Here is a 25617-nt window from a genome sequence, read left to right on the forward strand (position 1 = left end):
AAAGAAAGTAGAACACGCGAAAGGGCGTTTAATTATTATTATTATACATATAAATTACGGGACTAAAATTGATTTTTTAGGAGAACTAATTTGCGATATTATATGTTACAATGGCATATGAGTCGTTCACGAAACAACTTTAATCGAAGTTCCACGTTTATATCAATATCAAGTATGGTTTTTGTCTACACCAAAAAAGTCACGCACCTTGCGAGATCTAATATGTCTGCGCCCATGATTTTTTCGTCTGCCGAGCTTTTGACATTTTGGATATCATGTGGCTAGAGAGCTAGATTATGCTTTTATGACAATACATTTTTGTTATTCTAAACACCATAACTGATACTGTTCTAGCTTCCAATTTTCTTGATGTGGCTAAGTTAACATGCATTAAATAAGAATAAGATACTTAGATAATGATACACATGTAATGTCTAATGAAGCTTTTTTTAATTATATGAGGCAAGTATAACCTGTAAGAGGATGAAGTTGAATATATAGCTATATTTAAAATCATCTTCCTAGTCTTCCCCAATTTTAACTTGTTCTAGACATATTCATGATCTTGTATTCTTGATGCCATTGATGGTTTTTGTCACTTCTTAGCGTTTCTTGACACTTCTTGTTGCTAATTTGCGAGACTGGTATTACTTTTTAAGATAGCGATACATTTGCAGTGAAGCTGTTTTTAATTATATGAGGCAGGTATAACCTGTAAGATGGCGAAGTTGAATATATAGCTATATTTAAAATATTGTTCCTAGTTTTCCCCACTTTTAACTTTTTCTAGACATATTCATGATCTTGATGCCTATGATGGTTTTTGTCACTTCTTAACACTTCTTGACACTTCTTGATGCTAATTCGTGAGTGGTATTACTTATTGTTCATAGTTCAGACTTTCTAAAGCCCGAAAGGCCTACTCTTATGGCTTGCCCGGAAACGAAAAAGGTATCAGAATTTTAATTATTATTGAAGACTGTATAATCAACGCTTTTTGGTGTAGAAGATAATAAGATACAGAACTTTGTATGGGAAGCTGGAAAGATATGACTTCCTGTCACACTGAAATCAGGCTATCAGTTATTCCAAGCTATGACTTTATTTTGCATCAAATACCATTATGAGGATTTCGTCCTCTAATATAGTATAATTTGCCATTTATAATTCATCTGTTACTGTCTTATTTAATGTTAATGTTTAGCCTTAATCCATAGAGAAGAACAAATTATGGATCATGAATAGAAAAAAAAGGAATGGAAATGCTGAAACACAACAAGTGTACAATGTATAACTTGAATACAAGATAGTAAATACTTTTAAACATCACCAAAATGTCTTCAACACACCATAATTAAGTAAGCTCTGATAGGCCCCTACAAAAACTTCTTTTTCTGTACACCTGGACAGCCAGGTGCTTCAAAATCTAGGAGATGTAAGGAGGTGACTCTTCCTACATGCCTTCATGCCTTCATTTAATATAGGAAGAACCCAGAAAGCTTACTCTATGTTTTTAAAGTATCTTCTTTGTATTTTACAATTTTCTCTAAGTTATCTTAAGAAGATGTGCATTTAAAATATGTTTAGATTGTATTACATCTCTCTTTTTCCTTATGCCAACATATCTATTTCCTTTCTATCATCCCACCTACAGTTTTTTTTCAGGTTTGCCATAGTGCAAATTATTTTGAACAATGTTTAATTCAAAATAAACATAAGATTTGTCTTTTTTGTTTTTGTTGTTGTTTTCTGTTTGTTTTTGTTTTGATATAAAGTCTTTTCTTTCCATGCCAATCAGTTAATCAAAATACATGGTCTTTTAGGTATTATATAATTTACATGTACCACAGCACAGAATTCTATAAGTTATGAATGATATTTTTTGTCCATTTGTATGCTATTTGTTTATCCATATTGCAGACAAATACAGTGAAATAAGTGCACATTGATATATAAAAAAATACTGAATTCACTTTGCTCTTAGATCTATGTATTTTTATGAAATGTCTAAAATGTATGGTCTTGAACATTAATTTATGATAACACATACTAGTTCCATAAGCAAATGCTACTCTACTGTAATATGCTTTTAATAAATATAATAAGTACCTGTAAATAATCTGTATTTTTTGTAGCTGAAGTGAATTCTGACAGAGAAAATGATTAACTGCTGTTGTGCCAGATTTACTCTTTCTCAAGTTATTAAAAGATCCGTTTCAACTTTGTCTCCTTTGACTCAATCTTTCAACAGCAAACCGCCAAGAAAATTTGCAGTAAAACTGTTAAAAGATGATCCTGTAAGTATCAGTATTTCCTTGTTTATGTAGAACTGTAGAACAGATAGGACTTTTAGAACATGTTAAGGCTTACTGATAGTACCATTATAATTTGTTATGAAAATTGCTTTCATAAATGATTTTAATTTTTTGACATTTAACAAATGTATCTAACTTCTTGGCAGACAAGTTTTTTTTTAAGTTGTGGCACACTTAATATATGGTATTTTATAAATTTATTATAATTTATATTATAACTATGAACAAATGAAGTAATTACTCTTGAAGAAAATTTCTGGGATAACACCCCACAATAAATCATAATGCTTACCATATGACATCAAACTACACAGAGGCAGATGTTAGTATTTTTTTCATTACTAGGTGTACTTGCCTTTTACTCTTTGTGAAAAGTATTAAAATTAAACAGTTAACAGTTATTTGGTGAAATTGTTCTTTTTTATTCTTGCAATTGAGATTTTTTTTCAAATGTTTGTTGAAAGGACTGTCAACAAACAGTATCTAGAATATGTTTCAAACATTCTTATGTAAAAGGCTACATGTATATGAAGCAGTTAGTGTGAGTCTCTGTGGTTTTGATGAAAGGATTTTCTGTAAATCTAGAATGTTAGCTTCTTTCAAGAAAGTGATTCATGCATAAAAAGTTTAGTTCCCAGGTGATTTTTTTATTAAAAAAAACATCCTTATTAGCTCACTTGACCTAAGGCCATGTGAACTATTGCCATCACTTGGCACCTGTCATCGTCATTGTTGTTAACAATTTCCAAAACTCTTCTCCTCTGACACTACTTGATCAATTATAACCAAACTTGGTATGAATATTCCTCCGGGTATTTTGCATAGAACTGATATGGGTATTTTTGATCTGTTGAAAAACCTAGCCACCCTTACCAAAATAGAACATAGGGGTCAGACGGTAGTTTTTTGCATATATATCAAAAACCATTAGGTTTAGCCGAATTCTGACCAAGTAAGAGTGTTCAACATGATCAGAATTATCTGTGGTCAAATTTTTGTGTTAATGTATTGAGCCATCTTAGAGTTATTGCCTATTTTCAACTTTTTGGTTTTTTAGTTCACCTGGCCAAAGGCCATGTGAGTTTTTGCCATCACTTGGCGTACATCTTTGTCGTCATCCGTCATCGTCGTCCGTCATCACCGTTAACAATTATACAAAACTTTTCTCCTCTGATACTACTTGACCAATCAGAACCAAACTTGGTATGAATGTTTCTTGGGGTATCCTGCATAGAACTGATGTGAGGATTTTTGATCCGTCAAAAAAAATTTGGCCACTGTTACTGAAAATAGAACATATGGGTCAGACAGTAGTTGTATGCATATATCTCCAAAACCATTAGTTTAGCCAAATTCTTTCAGTAGCTGAAATGATCCTTATTATTAGGACTACAAAAGTCTCCAGGGATCAAAGTTGTCAGACGACTCCTTGTAAGAGTTATTGCCCTTGAAAGGGGAAAAATGATGTTTTTTTTTTTACAGTTTTCAGTCAATATCTTGAAAACTATGATAGATTATAAGAAACTTTCATTTGTTGGAATGATCCTTATGATAAGTCCTACCAAAGACTTCTTAAGTCAAAATTGTTCAACAACTTCATGTCAGATTTATTGCCTTTGAAAGGCAAAATTAACAAGGTGAGCGATTGAGGCTCCTAGGAGCCTCTTGTTTAATGTTATTTCTTTCAAAATAAATTCTTTTTCTGTGAGACTTATGGACCAATTTGATCCAAACTTGCTATGAATATTCCTTTTGGTATTGTGCATAGAATTGATGTGGAGACTTTTGATCCATCAAAAAACATGGCTGCTGTTACTAAAAAAAGCATAGGGGTCAGACAGTAGTTTTTCACATATATCTCCAAAACTGTTAGGTTTAGCCGAATTCTGCAGGATAAAAGTGGTCAGCATGTTAAGATCTATCTGTGGATAATTTTTTGTGATAATATGTGTAGCCATGTTGGAGTTATTGCCCTATTTGTATGTTATTTTCAATGTTATTTCTTTCAAAAATCTTCTCTGACACTGCTATAACAAATAGAACTAAAGTGATATGAATGTTTCTGAGAGTATTCTGCATCAAACAGGTTTTGGGATTTATTATCCATAAAAAAATATGGCCACTGTTACTAAAAATAGAACATAGGGGTCAGACCTATATGTGTAGCAAAATTTTGACATAGGTAAAAGTGCTCAGTGTAAATCTGTTCAGCCATGTTGGAGTTATTACCGTTTTTTTTTTCAACATTTTTTTTTTGGCTATTTTTATTATTATTTCCTTAAAAAATCTTTCCCATTGACACTACTGGACATTGGTGTATGCTTGTTCCTTAGGTTTGAGCGTTAGTAATTTATAACAAGAAAAATATGGCTGCTTTTACAAAAACAGATTTAGGCTCTTTAGAGCCTATAGTTTTACCTTGCCTTCAATGCTTGCATTAGCATATATATATTTTAATTCCTTCCAGTATTAAATTGATTCTAGTGACAATGGACCCACTGGGTGACCGTCACCCAACTGATAGAAGTCCCCAGGGCATATAGCCTATATAATGTACATTGTCCAATAATCATGATGTTTAGGTAAAATACTTAGAGACCACACAAAGTCATCATTTTAATTTCATCCTAGGGATTATTCCTGATACCTCAGCTTGACAACTTCACTGGTTTTTATATTCTACAAGAACAAGTAGAAAATGAAGTCGATGCTCTTGTTAAGGAAGCTCTGCAGTCAAACAGAAAAAGGAAGATAGTGCAGATATTTGATCAAATGTCTGATTCTATATGTAGAGTAGCAGATATGGTGAGTACATAAGATATGGGATAGTAGATTATCTTCACATGTCAGTGTTTACTTTTGTAGCAGTGGCTTCCTCTTACAGATAATGCCCCCTGTGAGTCTGGTTGCCAAAAGAATAGGCCCGCAGCAGCACTAAGTTTGTCTTAAAAGGTGACTAAATAGTACTCAGAACCCTAGCCAGGGGCTAGGGCCCTCTGCCCAGAGCAACTGGGTTGTGTGCCTATGGTAGTGAAATGGGGTACCCCTGGCATGATACGTGCTTGGGTCGTCAGGCCATAATATAGAAAACCTAACCACAAACCACAGTGGTGGAACATGTTGGGAAAGATGCCACTTCCTTTGCACATTTAAGAATCCTGCTGTGATTCGATAGGAGCAGGAACCTTTGTGCTCTGCCACAGGAGGCTAAATTGCCCGACCATCAAAATTTGTCAGCCCTATTATCCTTGTGTCCCATCCCATTTTTAGCTCACCTTGCCAAGAGGCCATGTGAGCTATTGCCATCACTTGGCATACGTCATCATCCTTAACAATTTTTCAAAACTCTTTTTGTCTGACACTACTTGACTAATTAGAACCAAACTTGGTATGAATGTTCCTTTGGGTATTATGCATGGAACTAATGTGAAAATTTTTTATCCATAGAAAAATATGGCAGCTGTTACTAAAAACAGAAAATAGGGGTCAAAAAGAAGTTTTTCGCTTATATCTCAAAAACCATCTGGTTTAGGCAAATTTTGACATGGGTGAAAGTGTTCAGCATGATGAGATCTATCTGTGGTCAATTTTCATGTTAATGTGTTTAGCCATGTTGGAGTTATTGCCCTTTTTAGCTCACCTGACCAAAGGCCATGTGATCTGTTGCCATCACTTCGTCTCCCTCTTTGTCATTGTCTTCATTAACAATTTTTCAAAACTCTTCTCTTCAGACATTACCTGACCAATTTGAACCTAATTTGGTATGAATGTTCCTTGGGGTATCCTTCATAGAACTTTGGTAGGGATTTTTGATCCATCAAAAAATATGGCCACTGTTACTGAAAATAGTACTCAGGTGTCAGACAGTAAGTTTTCACATATATCTCCAAAACATTAGGTTCAGCCAAAGTTTGACCAGGTTAAAGTGCTCAGCATGATGAGATCTATCTGTGGTTAAATTTTCTTGTAAATCTGTTTAACCATGTTGGAATTATTGCCCTTTTTTGACATGTTTTTTTTCCTATTTTAATTGTTATTTCCTTCAAAAATCTTCTCCTTTGACACTACTGGACATTTATATGATTGTTCCTTAGGCTTGAGCGTTAGGATTTTTATCCAAGAAAAAAATATGGCTTGTTTTACAAAAATAGAATGTTGCTTATTGAAACAGGTGAGAGATTCAGGCTCTTTAGAACCTCTAGTTCATTTCATCATCATTTCATATTCATTTTATCATTCATTTCATGTTCATCACTGAAATATTGCTGCTTGGGTGTTAAACACCAATAGATCAATCTTACAGATAGTAGATTTAAATACTAGAGTAGAGGTGTACTACTTTTAGCTCAGTTAATAGAACATCAGCTTACAGTGACAAAAGTCCTGAGTTGAATTCCTAATTTGTACTGTAATGAATTTTCAGTGGCAGATCCAGAGAGTGTGCAGGGAGTTGGCACATCCTTTTTATTGGAAAATTTGTCATTTTCATATGTAAAATGGACAAAAAATGGCAAATAATGTCCTAGCACTGCTTTCTTTTCTGAGGAATTCCGTCTGGTGCCCCTCCTTTTCAAAGTGTCTGGATTGGCCCCTGAATTTTGTTGACTGCAATATGATCTACTGTTATATTTGGCCTTCAACTGAAAAACTAAAACATTCATGACTAAATATTTGTACCTCCTCTGTGGTAGCTTGCTAGTTTCAGATGTTGTAGGCTGTTAGAAGGATCCCCGGTAGAGTCATACCAAAGAGTTCAATATGAGTAATTCTTCTGTGATAAGTATGTGGCATAATATAAGAGTTAAAATGACAACAGGTTGACTTGCAACCAAAATAATGTGTTTGAATGAGGTGATATGCCCTACTGAGGGCTGTTGCCTTGGTGAGTTAACATATTAGAAAATCTTGCTAAATGTGTGGGACAAGTTTTAAGCTGGATCTTTTCAGTTGATCTGTTCTTCTCATCCTGAAGTGTATGAACTATCTGCCAATGAACATTAAGCTGTAATTTATTTATCAATCAATAAAATATAGGTTGTTAGGACCAATTTTGTAATATAAATGTATTTTTATACCTCACAATGAAGATGCTGAGGATATATTTTTGATGTGTCTGCAGTCAGTTTGTTTATCTGTCATTCCTGTTTGTGTCATACTGTCTTCTGAACAGAACTTGGTACATAGTAAGAACACATATATAGTTGATAATATTTCCAGAAAATTTTTATCCCTTAAATTTTGTTGCAGTCATGCCGCTATTAAGGTCTCACTAACCACTTCCGGGTCAAATGGCCATCCCCCTATGTAGTACCAAAAAACACACTGAACCTAGACATATGCATTGTAAGTGCATAATTTGTGTGTATTATGATTAAAAGTAGTCAAAATAAAGCTGAGAATGTGTACTTTAAAATCATATATGTAATTAACTACAAAAGTGTATGAATATTGTTTACATGTGTGAGTAATATGTCTCCATGCTGTCAGATAGCAGAACAGGTAAAAATGTGGATTTTCAGTATTATTTATTCAAGTGAATTTTGTGAAGAATTTCTACTATCATCGTACCATTAGCATAATGATTTTGGAAGCCTTATTTTCCAAGCTTCGCAACGGTATGCAGCTTTAAGATGTCATTTGTCCTGGGAATTCACAGTGAGACTTTGAAAATCACTTTTTTAACATGTAAAGTAATGGAAACGTTAGAAGTGGTTAGTGAGACCATAAATTAAATTATGGCATATTTCAGAAAAATGCATAATTTGAGGAAAATTGCCTTTCCTGGTCATTATTTCCACTTTCCCATAAAATCAGTATAGTGATATTGGTAATCTGGCTATATTTTAAGAGGTACATTGTGCAAGGTATTTTAAAAAACAACATAGCAACAAGATTTTTATTAGTAACAGTGACTCATAACTTGACGTCATCCATGAAATACACAACGTCACTGCTTGGGATATTCAAAGTACTCAAATAGTCACACAGCACAGACTTAGAATCGCACAGTAATGAAATAGGTATGATATAAATTGTTGAAATCTGTTCTTTTTTCATAATGATAAATGATATTCACTATTACAACTTCTTGAATTATCATAGGTATCAATTTGGTGTGACAAGTTAGTTAAAATTGTAATTTTTTAGTAATTTAGGGAAAATACCACTGAGGGGCATGATATAAAAATGACCATTTCTTTGTAGTCCTATGTCTGATTTTGATAGTTTTGGTCTTATTAGACTCACAATACCACAAGCTTTCATAAAATGTAAAAAAAGAAAAACATAAAAACTCATAACATATTTTTAAGGTCTCACTAACCACTTCCGGGTCAAATGGCCATCCCCCTATGTAGTACCAAAAACACACTGAACCTAGACATATGCATTGTAAGTGCATTATTTGTGTGTATTATGATTAAAAGTAGTCAAAATAAAGCTGAGAATGTGTACTTTAAAATCATATATGTAATTAACTACAAAAGTGTATGAATATTGTTTACATGTGTGAGTAATATGTCTCCATGCTGTCAGTTAGCAGAACAGGTAAAAATGTGGATTTTCAGTATTATTTATTCAAGTGAATTTTGTGAAGAATTTCTACTATCATCGTACCATTAGCATAATGATTTTGGAAGCCTTATTTTCCAAGCTTCGCAACGGTATGCAGCTTTAAGATGTCATTTGTCCTGGGAATTCACAGTGAGACTTTGAAAATCACTTTTTTAACATGTAAAGTAATGGAAACGTTAGAAGTGGTTAGTGAGACCTAACTTAGTGTTTGAAATGTACTATTGAAACATTAATGTAAGGAAACTTGATATTTAGTAAGGACACAATATGTACATGTAGTTGTACATAATACCAGGACATTGGTGAGTGAAACATCTTCCATCATATTGTAAAATGTGGCTAAATTGTTTTTATTTGCATCATCAATTTATGAAAATCTCATGCTGTTGACTGACTCTTCCTTAAATTTGGTGGGAGTTGGTAATGTGAGCATGCTCACTAGTTCTTTCATTTTTTAAATATTTTAGAGGTATCAGAAGTTGTCATTTACATTTTGTGGATAGAACTCTGCAAGATAATAAGCATTTTATACTCTGAAAACTTTATAATCTAGGATCTAATATAGAGGAAGAAATGAGCAAAAACTTCTCCTTGTTGGTACTCAATTTATCTTTGATAGGGAGAAGATTCTGTAATAGATTACTTAAACAAAATTTCAATATTGTTACAGTGAAACTTCTCCAAACCAGCCACCACTGGGACAAGAGGAAATGGCCGGTTTATAGGGGTGGCCAGTTTTGTGAAAAATAGTGATGAGTTGTCTCACTTCATGTGTTCTAAAACCCTACACATTGTCAATTTGCCGGTCGAGGCATGTTTAATACCATTTCAAAACTTAGGGTCTTTTATTACATTTCAAAGCATGCATGATTTGTAAATGGATTGATTTTACAAATGGTACTGCAGACAAAATGATGTTCTTGGTTTTGAAAGAATGTGACTTAAAGAACAAAGGGCTATTAATCATTTGTTCTGTTTCAGTTAACTACCTGTCAGCAAAGTTTAATAATTTCACCTCTTCATTGTTTTGGCTTGGGTAAAGATTACTTTAATTGACAGTTTAAAGATCACACTATTACAGCTTGTAAATGACCCCGGTTGCCTGATGTGTGTACACACCAATTAATACCCAACCAGTGACAAAATGTGATGTAAGGATTAAATTTTTTGTTGAAACGACTGTCCACTGATGAAATGTAAACTGGTCTGTGAATGAATTATTAATTACATAATCATTTATAGTTTAGTTGACATATTTATTATAGGTAAATCATAACTGGTCGGCTGGAATTGAGAGGTTATTTTTACTTGAACTATGTAACTAAAACTGTGAAAAACCGACCGATGTACAGTTTTAGGGGTGGCCGGTCACACAGGTTTTAAGGTATATTGGCAGGGACTTTTGAAAATGGCTGGTTTGAAGGGAAGGCCTTTTTTTTAGGATCCGGTTTGGAGAAGTTTTACTGTATTTTCCAAACCAAATTTATTAATACTTCTTGTCATGGATATCTAGGCCCTGCTCATATAATTGTGTAGGACTTTCATTGTCAGTGTCGTCGTCATCTACTATAGACAATTGGTCTTTGTTTGATAACTTGAACATTAGTTCATTTATATTAAAGAAACTTCACAAGGTTCCAAACTACATGAAGTAGATTGGTGTTGATTTAAGGGGTTATGGTCCCAACGGTTTTGGAGTAAGGCTTAAAAAGGGGCAAGAAACAAGCACTTTATGAAATTTAACTATACAACTCAAATATAAGCTTTTGGAAGTACATGTATACCAAATTGTACCACATGGTGCCAAACCTTAAAAGGGAAGCTTGGATTGATTTTTTGGGGTTGTGACTTAAATGCTTTAGGAATTTGGGGGCCTAAAAGAGACCAGAAACAAGAATTTGGACAATAAATTGTGTGAAAAAGTGAATGGCATCTATAACATGGTACCTCTGCATGATTTCTAGGCAAATCTGTACATAAACAATGACATATTGTAAAGAGTGATATTTTGAACTTGTCAGCCTTATTGTTGATGATAAACAATAAGCCATTTTAACCAAATGAAATATCTATTTACAGGCAGACTTTGTGCGAGTTTCCCATCCAGACTCACAGTATTCTCAAGCAGCTGAAGATGCATGTGTCAAGTTGTCAGGCATTGTTGAGAAGTAATAACCATCTTATGCACCTTCAAATCCTTTATATATTTTTGTTTGCTGTGAATCATTATTTAAGATACTTGCAAATTCGAAACCACCTTGTAATAATAGTCTAAAGTTGTTACTTAATAAATAATGACTCAAACAAGAATTTAAGCTCTCTTCTGTACTGTGCAATGATACTGACAGGTAATATATTTTTTATAGATTAAATACTAACACTGACATATACTGGGCTCTTGACAATGTCTTAGAAAATGGAGATATTATACCAACTGATGATATAGATCAAAGAGTGGGAGAATTATTCCTATTTGATTTTGAACAAAGTGGAATTCATCTTCCTGAAGATAAAGTAGGTAGTTTGATAATTCATAATATGACCTGTCCGTTCCATCTGTTGTTTGATAATTCATTCATAAAATGTTGTATTTATAATCCACATTTAAAGAAATGAACAGATGTTTTGTTTTGAAATGGTTAAATTACTGATATTTGTGTTTTGTGTTACTTTTATATTCAAGTCTTTCATATATATGCCTGGCTTTTTATGAATTGTCAGTCTTTTAATAAAATGAAGTGAGTTTAACTTCTAACATACAATATGGCCTAAAGTATATACCAGTATATTTGTACATCTTATTATGATTTATACACAGTTATTATTCAAAGTATTTTAGTTCTTTATAGTAGATGATTTTTGCCAAAAAATATCTGTTTTAGAGGAAGAAATTTGTGCAGCTGAATGAGAATATTTTAATGCTAGGCACATATTTTATGAAAGGAACTCAGAGCACAGCTGCTATACCTAAACATAAATTGCCAGAAAGTGTTAGAGACTGGTAATGTATATCTTATAAGTTGTATTAAAGAGATACCAATATGTAATTTCCTCGGGGTCTTGGATCCAGGGTCCTATTTTATGAGTAACACAAAAATATTGCAATTTGGAACTTCCTGAATTTCTTGTCAGGAAATTGAATGTTGTTAGATCTTTTTTGGAGTTTGAAAAATTAAGAAAACTATATTTATTAATTTTGAGTTCTAGATAGCATTAATTTTGATCAGTAAGTTTGAAAACTGAATTATAAGTTTGCTTTAAATTTGGTATAAATGTGTATTTTACTAAAAAAAAGATATAAGAAAAAAATATTTTAATTATCAATATGGTATTTTAACATCAGCTATTATCTGTACTATATTTTCAGTTTTACAATGGAAGGTGACAACATACATGTGACAGGATTATTCTCTGATCACTACAGTGATACAGTTAGTTCCCTTATAATAATCATAGTATAATTTAAAAAGAGTTTACAGGCTATGTGAGGTACCCAAGCCCTTCATGTAACAAGGAAAACTAAATAATTAAAAACTCAGATAAAAGATCAATACAAAGTGTAACTACAAGCTTTAAGGAATAGTGATGGCAAAAGTTCCACACAGACACTATCACCCATCTCCTACATCAACTTAAAAGAAAGGTCATAAAAAAGAGTTCTTGGATTACCCAATTAGATATCCTTACCTTGAAATACGGTAAGCACTGATATGCCCTCCCATAGAAATAGATGTATGAATTAACAGTGAAATAAGATTTTTTTTTAAAGATAATATTAATGTAAGATTTTTAAACTCTTAGTTTATTGATAAAAAATCTTTATGTTATACCAAAATATGAAGCTTTTCTGACCTTTTTGGATCAACTCTAGGTATTTTTCAGCTTTACTGAATTTATAACAATGGAACTTGACCTCTGAGGTCATTTGAATTGATACCTTCACTGTATATAACTGGTAGTTGGTGGATCTTGTACAAAAAAATACAAGTTCCTCTGCATTTTCTGAAGTTCTTGTTCCTTAAATTTATTTTAAGACATCTATATTAAAGTTTTAGGGTTCACGTTGATCAGGGACTTTTATAGTTAGTGTAATCTTTTGATTGTTTTTCATTTTGTCAAAACTTGAAACAGGCTGTTTCAGAAAAGCCAAGGATGCACCCCTATCTAAAGACTTTTTCTGCATATAGGTATATACCAGTAAACATCAGATATATACCTTTAATACAGTATTATGAAATATTTCGTAGCAAACATTTAGATCTTGCCAAATTCAAAATAAGGGTGCTTATTTTTCATCAGTTACATAAGATTTTATTTTTATAGGTAAGAGAAGCTGCATTTAGAGTTTTCTTATACCCTGATAAAAACCAGGAAGAGTTATTATCCAGTTTATTGATAGAGCGATACAATTTAGCAAGGCTAGTAGGATTTCAGACGTTTGCTCACAGAGCCTTAAAGGGAACTATGGCAGAGTCACCTGGTAAATTTATTATAAAAAATGCTTTTTGTTTTTTTTTAATGCTTTTTCAATGAAGATTGATCCTATATTTACTTGGTTAACATCTTCAATATTTTTTATCATGTCTCTTTATGGTTCTCGTAAGATTTTGGGTTAGGTATCAGTGTGGCATACTTCTACTTTTCTCTGCAACACATAGTCTTAAGAGTTGTTTTTTTGTCTTCTAGTGTTTTTTTTAAAGCTCAGAATTTCTGGTCAGAATTTAATGAAACTTTGTTTGATTCTTTCTTTGGATATTTTGCACAAAGTTTATGCTTTGTTTTCTAATCCTTAGCAAAACATGTGAACTGTTACTAATAATGTTACATTAGGGTCAGACAGTTTATATTTTCAAAACCGTTAGGTTTAGCCATGTTTTGAGTTGGTTAAAGTAATCAGCATGACAAGATTTATCTGTGGTCAAATTTTCGGGAAAATCTGTTGACAGATGTTGGAGTTTTTGCCCTTTTGGTGCATTTTTTTTTTGCTTTATTTTTTACCCTAAAAAATCTTTTCCTCAGAAACTACAAGACAGTATTAAAAAAAAGTTGGCATGGTTGTTTCTAAGGGTATCCTACACAAAATGACCATTTTGATTTTTGATCTGTGAAAAAACATGGTGACAGTTACTAAAAATAGATCATAGGGTTCAGACAGCAGTTTTTCACACATATCTTCAAAACCAGTAGGTTTAGCTTAATTCTGACATTTGTAAGAGTGCTCAGCATTATAAGATCTATCTGTGGTAAAATTTTTATGAAAATCTGTTGACCCATGTTGGATTTGGATGGTTTTTTATTTTTTAAATTATTATTTCAAAAATCTTCTCCTGTGAAACCACCTGACAACATAGTTCAATGAAAGTTGGTATGATTGTTCCTTAGGGTATTCTACATAAAATGATTGTTTGGAATTTTGATTCATAAAAAAAATATGGCAGTTTTTCCAAAAAAAAAAGAATGTACGTTTAAAATTTATTAAGATAGGTGAGCGATTCAGGCTCTGTAGAGCTTCTGATTTACTTTTTGTGTAGTTGGTAGTCATTGTTAGCAATTATTTTTCAGAGAATGTTATGAATTTCCTAGAAACTCTTGGAGAACGTATCAAATCAAGGTATAAACTCTATTGTAATATTGTTACATATTTATTGCCATTTATATCTATAGATTATAATAATTCTTTGAAAATAGATAGAAATTTGACATGTAATTTCTTTTATTTGATTCATCATTCCATAAGTACCAATAGAACTAAGAAAACTGTGATCAAATCTCACTTGGTGATACCTTCCACTCTGTAGAAACCAAGAGTTATTCAAATGGGAAAACAAAATACAAGGTGCATAATAAAATCATGTAACGATATGTGAAAGTTTCATGAAATTCAAAGTTTTATAGAATTTACAGATTAGAACTTGAGAGGGACAAACAGACAGATAGACAACATGATCATTACCGGTATATGCCTCCTGCAGATGGGGGTATAAAAACATAACTGTGAAAAAGTAAAAGTCAGCTGTTCTAATCAATTTAATGTCAGAAATACATGTACTTGTTCTTATGAAACTGCAAGTTTGACACTCTTTAAAAAACTTTTAGAGCTGAGGAAGATTATAAAGAGGTATTAAAACTGAAGATATCTGAAGCTGGAGTAGGCAAGGTAAGTTATAGTTGCTGCTATTAAATTTAGAGAGAAGAATATGGCAATTTTGGATGTGAAATTGATGTTATACTATTAAAAGAAATAGTAAATACTAGTACTACCATAGACTTATCGTGGCTTTAGGAAGGATTGTTTGTGAATAGTTATCTGATTTTTAAAAAGAAGTTTTCATTGTTCTGTTAATTCCCTTTTTAGCATAACAAGAGGAAATAGATTAATTGCATATAGTCTATTGAGAGGTTTCAATCTATCTTTTATGATGCTTGAGAAGCTGGTATTTTTTTAAATGGAACCAAATAAAACCTTAAAATCATGGATTAGTTTATTCAGTTAAGTAACTGTTACCATTTAATATATTTTAAAATAGTAATCTTGTACTGTAAAGAAGTACTTTTATAATCCCATGAAATTTTGATGTCATAGATAAAGTACATATTTGTATCATTATTTTATGTTCTGGTAAAATCCTTTTTGTCACCTGTAGTATAATAAATAAATTTCCTGTACAATTACAGAAAGTGATGCCATGGGATCCACCATACTACACAGCATTAGCAAGGCATAAATGGTATGAAATGAATCATCTTCCATTTATATGACATATTGAATACTTATATTTTGACATATTTCTACTACATCTTTCACCAATGAGATGAAGATGTGTAATTTATATGATGGTTTCTCCCAGTCCAGGGTAGGATTGTGTTTTGCAATTTTTGCACTGGTACTAAAATTTAAAAAAAAAAAAAAACTTGATGAGCAATGCAGTTTCAAATTTGTGTGTAGATCACTGATATGGATAAATTTATGTACTCTTTTCAATAAAGATTATATTTAAGTACCATTACCGTATGTGTCATTTCCAATGACACAGATGGAATAGTTTTAATGACATACCCCTTTCAGCATGATTGAAATATTTATCAGTGAATGTTAATGGCAAATTCAAGTATCATCAGTGCAAGATCTTTGTTTAATTATATGATGTATTGCATATGTATTTTCATATGTATATGATTAAAAGTTCCTATATATGGTAATATGGTACTATAGTAAACAGTTTATAAATTATTTTAGGGGAAACATCAATCACCAGGATTTGTTACCTTACTTCTCTTTGGGATGTTGTATGGAAGGTCTAAACAACCTGTTCCGTTGTTTATATGATGTTACATTACAGCATGTAGAAACACACCCTGGTGAAGTTTGGTCCTATGATGTTCATAAAGTTGTAAGTTTTATTATAGTCTTGAAAAAGAGTTATCTTTCTTGGGTTGTTATAAGTGTGTACCAGATAATTAGTTGTTATGTGGTTATTGTTAGTCCTACTGTCAAAAAACCATGCAATTGATTTTAGTGAAGGACATTTATATATTAGTATTACATATTATGAAGTTAGGCATGAAAATACAAGCACTATTTAAAATGGAGAGTACCAGTATATGATCCAACTTCAGAATTTAGGTAGTTAGATAACATGCTTTGTATTTATTAAGTGCATATTTTCATCGAGTTTGATGCATGTCAGATTTATTAACTTAAGAAACATTATCTGAATTAAATAATAACATATTATTTTTTGTTTAATTGTTGTGTTTTTGTATTTCTTATATTTCTGCGTGCATATTGTACTGTACCCTGAATTTATGTTCACTCTTCTATTTAGGCTGTTGTACATAAAACTGAAGGTGTTCTTGGATACATTTACTGTGATTTCTTTGAGAGACAAGGGAAATCAAGTCAGGTGAGGATACTTTCATCACAAGTCTTTAAATTAAAAAATGAATACTGGTAACTCAAGATTTGTTTGGATGACTTCAATAATTTAGTTTGGTATATGATGGGATTACAGTCCTTAAAATTTAGAACTATTATTTGTGAGACTTTTGGATTCTGTAAGTAGGATATTGGTTGATATCCAAAAAAAGACAGAAATCACCCTTAAGATAGATCATACCTAATATTTCTAGTAGATAGAATTTCCTACTTTTTCTCAAAGATGACCCAGAATGAACATACTTTAGAATTTTAATGTAAAAAATGTAGGTCACCGAACTTGATTTTGAGAAAATTGAGCCTTATTACAATAAATTCACAAACTTCTAAAAAAAAACTGGTAGATAAATTATCTTATGACTTTATACAATGAATACTTAACTGACATTCTTTTGTTTTTCCCACCAATTATCTCCCCTTGAAAGAGGCTTTTAACAAATAATGTTTTTAATATTTCCATTCTAATTTTTATGTAAAAAAACATTTAAAATAAGTTAGATATAGTATTTTTACATCTTTTTTAAATGACCTAAGTAATTCCTCAATTTTAGTGGGGTGAATGCTTTGTCTGGCTCTCTATTAATCTGGACCTGCAAAATTTCAAAATTATAGCATTTTATATCTGAATTATCTATTTATATAATATGGTATATCAATTATAGGACTGTCACTATACTATACAAGGCAGTAGGCAGAAAGATGATGGCAGTTATCAATACCCCATAGTAGTCCTTCAGTTAAACTTTCCAATGCCTCAGACCAGTATGCCTTCCATGTTGTCTCTTGGAATGATGGAGAACCTCTTCCATGAGTTTGGACATGCCATGCATTCCATGCTGGGTAGAACAAGATATCAACATGTCACAGGTTTTTCATCCTTATTATTTGCTATTATTGTACATTCATTTGCACTGTAAAAATATAACAAAAACTTTTTCTTATGTTTTTTGTATGCACACACTTAAAAATGAATGACTAGGTCTGCAGCTATATTATCTTTTATATCATAAATATAATACTGGATATTTTTCTTTTAATGACTTCTATTAATATATTGTCATATTTTAAATAGGGAAGTAATTCCTTGGCAGGATGAATTTGTAGTTAATTATTTTATAAAACAATTGCTTCTCTTGAATTATACTGGCTCACCTTTCCTTATACTTCAGTGATTTTATCTATCAGGTGCTTAATATTCACTAAACTTGACATTATAAAAGCAGTGAATAACAGTGCATGATTTGATTGTTTGTGTTATTGATGTTGAATGTTTAAAATTTCAGGTACAAGGTGTCCTACAGATTTCGCTGAAGTACCTTCTATTTTGATGGAATTCTTTGCATCTGATCCAAGGGTATGTGGTTAGGAAATACATTACAGATTTTTTCATTATCTGCAACTCCAACATTTTTTCTTACGGCTTGTTATATTTAGTTAAAAAAATACTGCAATTATACTGAAAATCATTAGCAAGTCAGTTAATTCTTCTTTGACATATACAGTCAAACCTCGTTAAGTCAAAGTTGAAGGGACCATGCAAAAATGTTCGAGTTATCTGAGGTTCGAGTAATCCGAAGTCAAGGATAAACCGGAAATACTAGTAGTTTGGTCCATGATTGTTTCTGTATTTACATCATTTGTTGTGCTTGTACATGTACATGTACTTCATTTTACACGGTACTTCGTAATGTCATGCATTTCATATCGGAAGATATTTTTTTTGTGTGTTGTATATCATGTTTGAAATACTGAACAACACCAAGTGTTTTAGTGAAATTTGTTAATTTTTTCTATATCAAAAATGTCATAGTTCATAACATGCTGCTTTGTTTGATTCACAATCAGGAGTATCGTCAAACAATGTGCTCTACAATATTACGCTAAAATTTCAAATTCACATGTAGTCGTTGAAATACCCTTACTATCGTCTGTTTGGTGTTTCATTAAATAGTCAGATACCATTACAATTCATCTGTATTTTTTTTTTTTAATTTTAAAATATCAAAATATCCGATATCACTGTTGGTGTAAATTCCGACGTGTTATTAATAAAATTCATTTCTTTTAACAACACGCACAATTTTAAGTTAATTAAATAAACAAATCAAACCATAAAGAGTGGGAACAAATTAATTTTAAAAGTCATGCTAATTGTTGTTAAAACACACTTTGATCATGGTTTGTAATAAAGCAATCAGTTTTCCGACTAATTAGTCGGCTTCGAGACATCAGGGTTAATTAACCACGAAGTCCTATCTAGGGGACTGATTGATTACCTCGAGTTATCCGAGGTTTCGATTCATCCAAGTTCGAGTCATCCCAGGTAAAATTGTATTGGAATAAGGGGAGTTTTGCTGGGACTTTGTAATTTGTTTGAGTTATCCCAGATTTTGACTAATTCAAGTTTGACACATCGAGGTTCGACTGTAGTTGTCAATTGCATGAGCATGACATGTTTCTGTTATTGACATCTTGCTTTGGATTTTCAATCAATAAACTCTTTAAATTTGACTTTGAGCATGTGAACTTGAGATTTTGATGAACAGAATGTTATTTTGATAATGATGATGAACTTGAAAATATCACATGGAATATCTGAACTTATTTTTTGCCCTTTATGGAGGAAAAATTAAATGTTTGGCAACAGAGTACATGTTGTTGAAACTCATTCTAAGTATGAATGAAAGTATCAATCTTTAGTGTAAATTAAGTTAGGTACATAATTGAACCAAATCCAGGAACCTCAAAGCTCCCATGGCTACACACTGAACCAAATCCAGGAACCTCAAAGCTCCCATGGCTACATACTGAACCAAATTCAGGAACCTCAAAGCTCCCATGGCTACACATTGAACCTAATCCAGGAACCTCAAAGCTCCCATGGCGACACACTGAACCAAATCCAGGAACCTTAAAGCTCCCATGGCTACACACATATTGTACTTAATATATACAAATGATTGATATTTTTTTATTTATGTTTATCTAGTTCAAAATGCATCTTGCTGTTCAAATTTACACACACACACATGAATGACATTTCATAATACAATAATGTAGAAGAAAATTTTGAACAATTTAAAAAAGTGAAAATTATTAGTACTATTTTGTAGGTGTTATGTTCTTTTGCCAGACATTTTAGGACAGGGGAACCTTTACCAGAGAACATAGTTTATCAGCTTTGTCAAACCAAGAAAATGTTTCTAGCTTCTGTAAGTCTGATATAATGTTCTTGAATAACTTGAGTAAAGGTATTATGTATACACTATATACCATTCTGTAAGATGTCAGCTTTTCTATTTGTAGTATCAAAACTATTTGTTTCTTAATTTGATTGATAATTCACTGATATTTGATAATGTATATACATAAATATCTGATCATGTGCAAGCAGGATCTTTTATTAGTTAATTGTAAAAACATTTAAAGTTTACTACTTTGTAATTTTTTTTAAGGAAAACAGCTTTCTTCAATGAAAGACAAACCATGACAATTTAAAAATAGATATGTTAGAACTAAGATTTATTTCAGTATGCCAAGAATGGAAAATGTTTGGTTTCAGCTGGCACTGGAAAAATCTCATTAAATCAAAATACCAATAGCTTTTGATATTACACTTTCTTACCATATCAATTCAATTCACACCTTGTTTCAAACATGTAACAACTTTAGAACTTTATCTTCTGTGTCTCAAGGATCTTCAGTTACAAGTATTCTACTCTACACTGGACCAAGTATTCCACAGTAAACCAATCATTGGTAGATCTACAACTGATGTGTTACGACAAGTCCAGGACAAACACTACAGTATACCTTATGTAGAAAATACTGTAAGTACCTATATAAACTAGAACTAGCAGTTATCTTGTTTTTATCATTTCCATACCCAAGCTTGCAAAGTCTAGGTGTATAGTGATTGGGGTGTCCATCCTTTTTTTTTTTATTTCTGAATGTTTTGTTATTTGTTTTGTTTGTTTGTTTTGTTTTGTTTTGTTTTGTTTTGTTTTTTTTTGTTTTTTTTTATTTATTTTTTATTTATTTTTTTGGGAGGGGGAGTATTTCGTAGAAAATGTTTAACTTTCCCTTTTATGAATATAGGGTATCCATCTGTTATCTGCAACTCCTACAATTCAAATACTGAAAGGAATTCCTAACTTCATATTCCCTTTGTGCACCTCCTAATTTATATTTTTATCCAAATAAAATTTCAGGTAAATAGCTGCATTTTATCAAATGGAAAAACGAAGAATATCAGTTGAGTGAACATTGCTCACAGTTTTTTTAGTACATGTACTAAAATTTTTTTTTTTTATTTTTTTGTTATACATGCTACCAATGGGGGCTTAAATTCTGATTTGAGATGTAGTGAATTGTATGGAAAAAATATTGATGAGTCTCATACTTATTCAGTATAATGCTTTCAAAAAGACAAGAATTATCTACATGATGTATGCAAATAAAGTCTGGACTATTTGAATTTGAAAAAAAAAATAAACAACATGTTTATTGCCTATTGCCACCTAATACATAATGTATTGTTCAAATAATTTAAAGACTGGTGGTATCTTAAGACAACTTTTCACTACAATTTGAATTGTTCAATCTTACGGCATTGTAATTAACATTGTCTGTTACTAAGATGATTTTTGTTGTTTGTTATTTGACTAAAAATATAATTTACTGCCAAAGATTATTGTTGCTACCAAATATTGGTTAATTTTCTAATTTGCAAGAAAGTACTTTTATGTTGGCATATAATTGGAAAAAACCAATGATCAGTATTTGTCAACAATCAGCACGTTAAAATAGAGATGATGAAAAACAGGATTCTTTTAAATTTGATGGGTTTTTAAATACAAATAGCAAGAAAGACAACATTGGAATAGAATTATTCAAAATCTATTATGGATGTCAAACACTTGGAATTGTTTAAATATATTTTATGTGAAGAGGTTTTTATTTCAGGCTTGGCATCTTAGATTTGGACATTTAGTTGGATATGGAGCCAAATATTACTCATATTTAATGTCTCGGTCTGTTGCTTCAATGATTTGGCATCAATGTTTCAAAGAAAACCCTTTTGACAGGTGAGTAACTCTTCCTTGAATATCCTGAAAACAAATTTAAAGGTGTGTTTACACTTGTTGAAGACATAATGGTGACCTCTGGAGGTATTTACTGTTTGGATTTAAGTTATACATTGATACATTTATTGTATTTCACCATATCCATTTTATTTTAGCTAACCTGACTGTAGGACGTGAGTTATTGCCGTCAATTGGTGTCTGTCTGTCGTTGTCCTTAACAATTTCTTCAAACATCTTCTCCTCTGAAACTACTGAATAGATTTGCATGAAACTTATAATGATTGTTCCTTATAGTATCCTGCCCAAAATGAATGTTTGGATATTTGATCGGTTAAAAAACATGGCTGCCGTTACTGAAAATAGAACATAGTGGTTAGCCAGTAGTTTTGTGCATATATCTCAAAAACCTTTAGGTTTAGCTAATATCTTTTGATTGCTGAAATGATCCTTATTATAAGGCCTACAAAAGTCTTCAAGGGATCAAAGTTGTCAGATGACTCCATGTAAGAGTTATTGCCCTTGAGAGGAGAAAATGATGTTTTTTTTTAGTTTTCAGCTAAAATCTTGAAAACTATGATAGATAGAATGAGACTTTCAGTTGCCACAATGATTCTTATTATGAGGCCTACAATAGTCTACAAGGATCAAAGTTGTCAGATGACTCCATGTAAGAGTTATTGCCCATGAAAGGCAAAATTTATGTTTTAAGCAGTTTTCAGCCAATATCTTGAAAACTATAATGGATAGAATGAAACTTTCGGTGGATAAAATGATCATTATAATAAGTTCTACAAAATTCTTCATGGAGTCAGAACTTTTTGTTAGAGTTATTGTTCTTGAAATGCAAAAAATTTTACCAGGTGAGCGATTCAGGCTCCTGGGAGCCTCTTGTTTCATTAATGACATTTGCTATCTGTCTTTTCATCATCCTGTTTCAACAGCATTACTATAGCTTCCTTTAGTTAATTTAAATGGAATGTGCACATATTGAAGCTTACCAGAGACAAATGAGACACTTGTTCCTTTGTTTGAAAAGGTCTGCAAACAACGGTTACTAACAACTTATTTTTTAAGGCAGAGAATTTCGAGCATTGCCTCTTTAAATTGAAAATTCATACTTTCAATTTTAAATGTCACTGTAACATCACAAGTAATCAAGGTGCACGCACACTATAGAACCAGCCTTGCTGACTATTAGATTTAGACTTTTGTGCATTAAAAATGATTCTATTAAAAAAAAAAACGCTTCTTCTGTTTTTGTTGCTTTTCTATCACAGACAGGTGCACATGATCCTGTCTGTCATGGATAAAATAGCCATTCGCAACACACAAAGTAAAAGTAGTCCAGTAAAGTTGAGAGAGCCATGAATAAACAAATCCAACTTTTTGTACTCAGGTCCACATCTTTGTATGACAATGTATGCTAATACATGTATATTCAAATTATGCAAAAAACTTAAGAATTAATTACCATACAAGAGAATTTTCGGGGTTCAAAAAAGTGTTTCAGATACAATATACATTGTATCAGTGGTTTTTAAAAACATGTAACAACAACGAAATATTTGTAAGACTTGATAATGTAGATATTGACTTGATATAGATGCAACACAAAAGTAAAAATCTTTTTTCGTTTATTACTACCTTGAATGATACCAGTTTTCAGTTGTATTATTTTTTTCTTCAGAGATATGGGCGAGAAATACAGACAAGAAGTTTTAGCACATGGTGGAGGTAGACATCCTTCTGAATTGTTTGAAGGTATTTATTTGGTATTGTATTGTTCTGTTGGTGTAGCACCCAAGTACGGTGAGTCAGAGAGCTTGATAAAGGGGAGTCAGTATGCATGGTGTGTTAAAACCTTGCTTTATATAATTTTTTTTTAATTTTTACTCTAAACTTAAGGTATGATGTGCTATACCTATGTAAACTATTGGTATAGTGGCTGCCATACTGTTGTTTAAAGTCTAGTATTTGTGATTGGTGTGCTAAGCCATTTGAGAACTACTATTTTTGTGTGTAGTGTAAAATATAACTTTTAGCAGTGAAATACAAATTTTTATAGTATCATCTATGGAAAAAAAGGATCAAAATACTCAAGTGCTATTGGTTATAAACAAATCTATAAAACTTTTAAAGAAGTTCAACCTTGAAGTTAATTTTTGTATACCAGTTCTTAAAAAATGATAATTTGTTTTTTAGCATTATTGGGAGAAAAGCCAACAATAGATAAACTTGTACAGTCATTGATACAAGAAATAGATTCTGACATTGGATGACTTTGAAAAATTAGTTTAATGGACTAAGATAAACTGTGCTGAACAAATCATGGATACACCATGTGGATCTAAAAGTCATGTGACTAGTAATGTGTCATTACTTTGAGGTGGATATCATTTTTGTTGCTGTTGGATGTGAAAGATACATTTATTTATTAATGGAACAATGCATGTGTTTATTTTTTTGTCTTGTTTTTTTATTTTATGTTGGACAAAGTGTGGTACACCTATGGATGTTTATTGTATATACTGGTACCTGCTGACATTGCTCAAATATTAAATTTGTTAAAATCATTGTTTTATATCAATGAAAAGATTTTTGGTCATTTTGATTTGCTTTGTGAATGGCACATTTGAAATGTTTGTTATTTCCAGTATGTTATTGATTATGTCATCACTTTGCATCTACTATCTCCATTTTCCATAATTTTATCAAACTATTTGACAGATGAGTTTAAACATATTTTAATGAGAAAAAAATCTGACAACTTTAAAATATAATATATGACCAATCAGCAGAAAAATCATCTGGATTTTTCTACAGGCATGACTTAGAATTTAACACATCCCAAATTCCTTGCATGGTCTACCAACTATTAAATATACATGTAAAATACTTGTTTAATTACTGGTGCTGATATTAACAACTAAAGACAGAACAAGAAAAAATATTAAAAACATGTAGAAACCAGGCAGATCCTGTGATATGGTCAACACATAGTAAATTGTATTCCACTATTTTTTATTCCAATATAATTTTAAAACTTATTATTGTGTCAGAGAGAACAGTGATTTTTCTGTATCTAAAGTGGATGACTCAGAAAATATTTCCTAAGTCCCCAGCAAATTAGTTTAGTTATTAAGAGATCAAAGAGTAATTTCCTTTTATGTTTTAGTTTCTAGTGCTTTCTATGCAATTCATCTCATTCTCGCCATTCTGTAAATTACAAACCAACATTCAATTTTAAGAACACAGGAGTCAGTGATCTCTAATGAACAAATTGGTTTTATAAACAAAATTTGGCATGTACCATCCACTGCCTGGGTCTTACATGCCCCCCTCTAAAATACATAATAGTACATAGATAACTTGTTACCGGTATATCTTTATTGTTATTTTTAAATGATGCACAGTTGTATATATTGGCCATACTAATGTTTAGAAGGTTGAACTAATGTTTAAAATATAGTTGCACCAACCTATTGCTACCATCTCATATTCTTTGAGCTATGGAAATTATTTCTGAATTTTGTCAATTTTTAGTTGTAGTTGCACTAGCAGATAGCATTTTTAAATGAAATTCATGAGATTTTTGACAGCAATGTGTACTGATAATCAACAGCAATTTCACAATTAACGAATGATGTTGTTCAGGTGGATCCTCTAAGAGCTATGGTCTGTCAAAACTCTTTTAGAATGAAATCTC

General features: G+C 31.7%; 1 protein-coding gene across 1 annotated transcript; it reads left to right on the forward strand.

Annotated features, from left to right (window-relative positions):
• The first annotated feature begins 201 nt into the window (after positions 1–201).
• Positions 202–24516, forward strand: LOC148624521 (mitochondrial intermediate peptidase-like). Its single transcript, XM_088567161.1, has 20 exons — positions 202–462; positions 2136–2297; positions 4947–5120; positions 10968–11056; positions 11255–11402; positions 11771–11889; positions 12256–12319; positions 13212–13368; positions 14451–14499; positions 14985–15045; positions 15564–15616; positions 16126–16279; positions 16715–16792; positions 17487–17691; positions 18108–18178; positions 19938–20036; positions 20520–20654; positions 21790–21911; positions 23599–23672; positions 24114–24516. Exons 2-20 carry the CDS (start codon positions 2160–2162, stop codon positions 24188–24190), a joined length of 2067 nt encoding a protein of 688 aa, XP_088423287.1. The 5' UTR covers positions 202–462; positions 2136–2159; the 3' UTR covers positions 24191–24516.
• Positions 24517–25617: the final 1101 nt, after the last annotated feature.

Source organism: Perna viridis, chromosome 2, assembly GCF_037379345.1.
Source record: "Perna viridis isolate PV_CMFRI_1.1 ecotype Kerala chromosome 2, ASM3737934v1, whole genome shotgun sequence".
Classification (NCBI taxonomy): Eukaryota; Metazoa; Mollusca; class Bivalvia; order Mytilida; family Mytilidae; genus Perna; species Perna viridis.

Excerpts from the sequence above, each read along its gene's own strand:
- LOC148624521 (XM_088567161.1), top strand. The coding sequence starts at position 2,160 with ATGATTAACTGCTGTTGTGCCAGATTTACTCTTTCTCAAGTTATTAAA. Across the intron at positions 17,692-18,107 it reads AAGATATCAACATGTCACAG|GTACAAGGTGTCCTACAGAT; the intron begins GTTTTTCATCCT and ends TTAAAATTTCAG. Across the intron at positions 23,673-24,113 it reads TCCTTCTGAATTGTTTGAAG|CATTATTGGGAGAAAAGCCA; the intron begins GTATTTATTTGG and ends TTTGTTTTTTAG.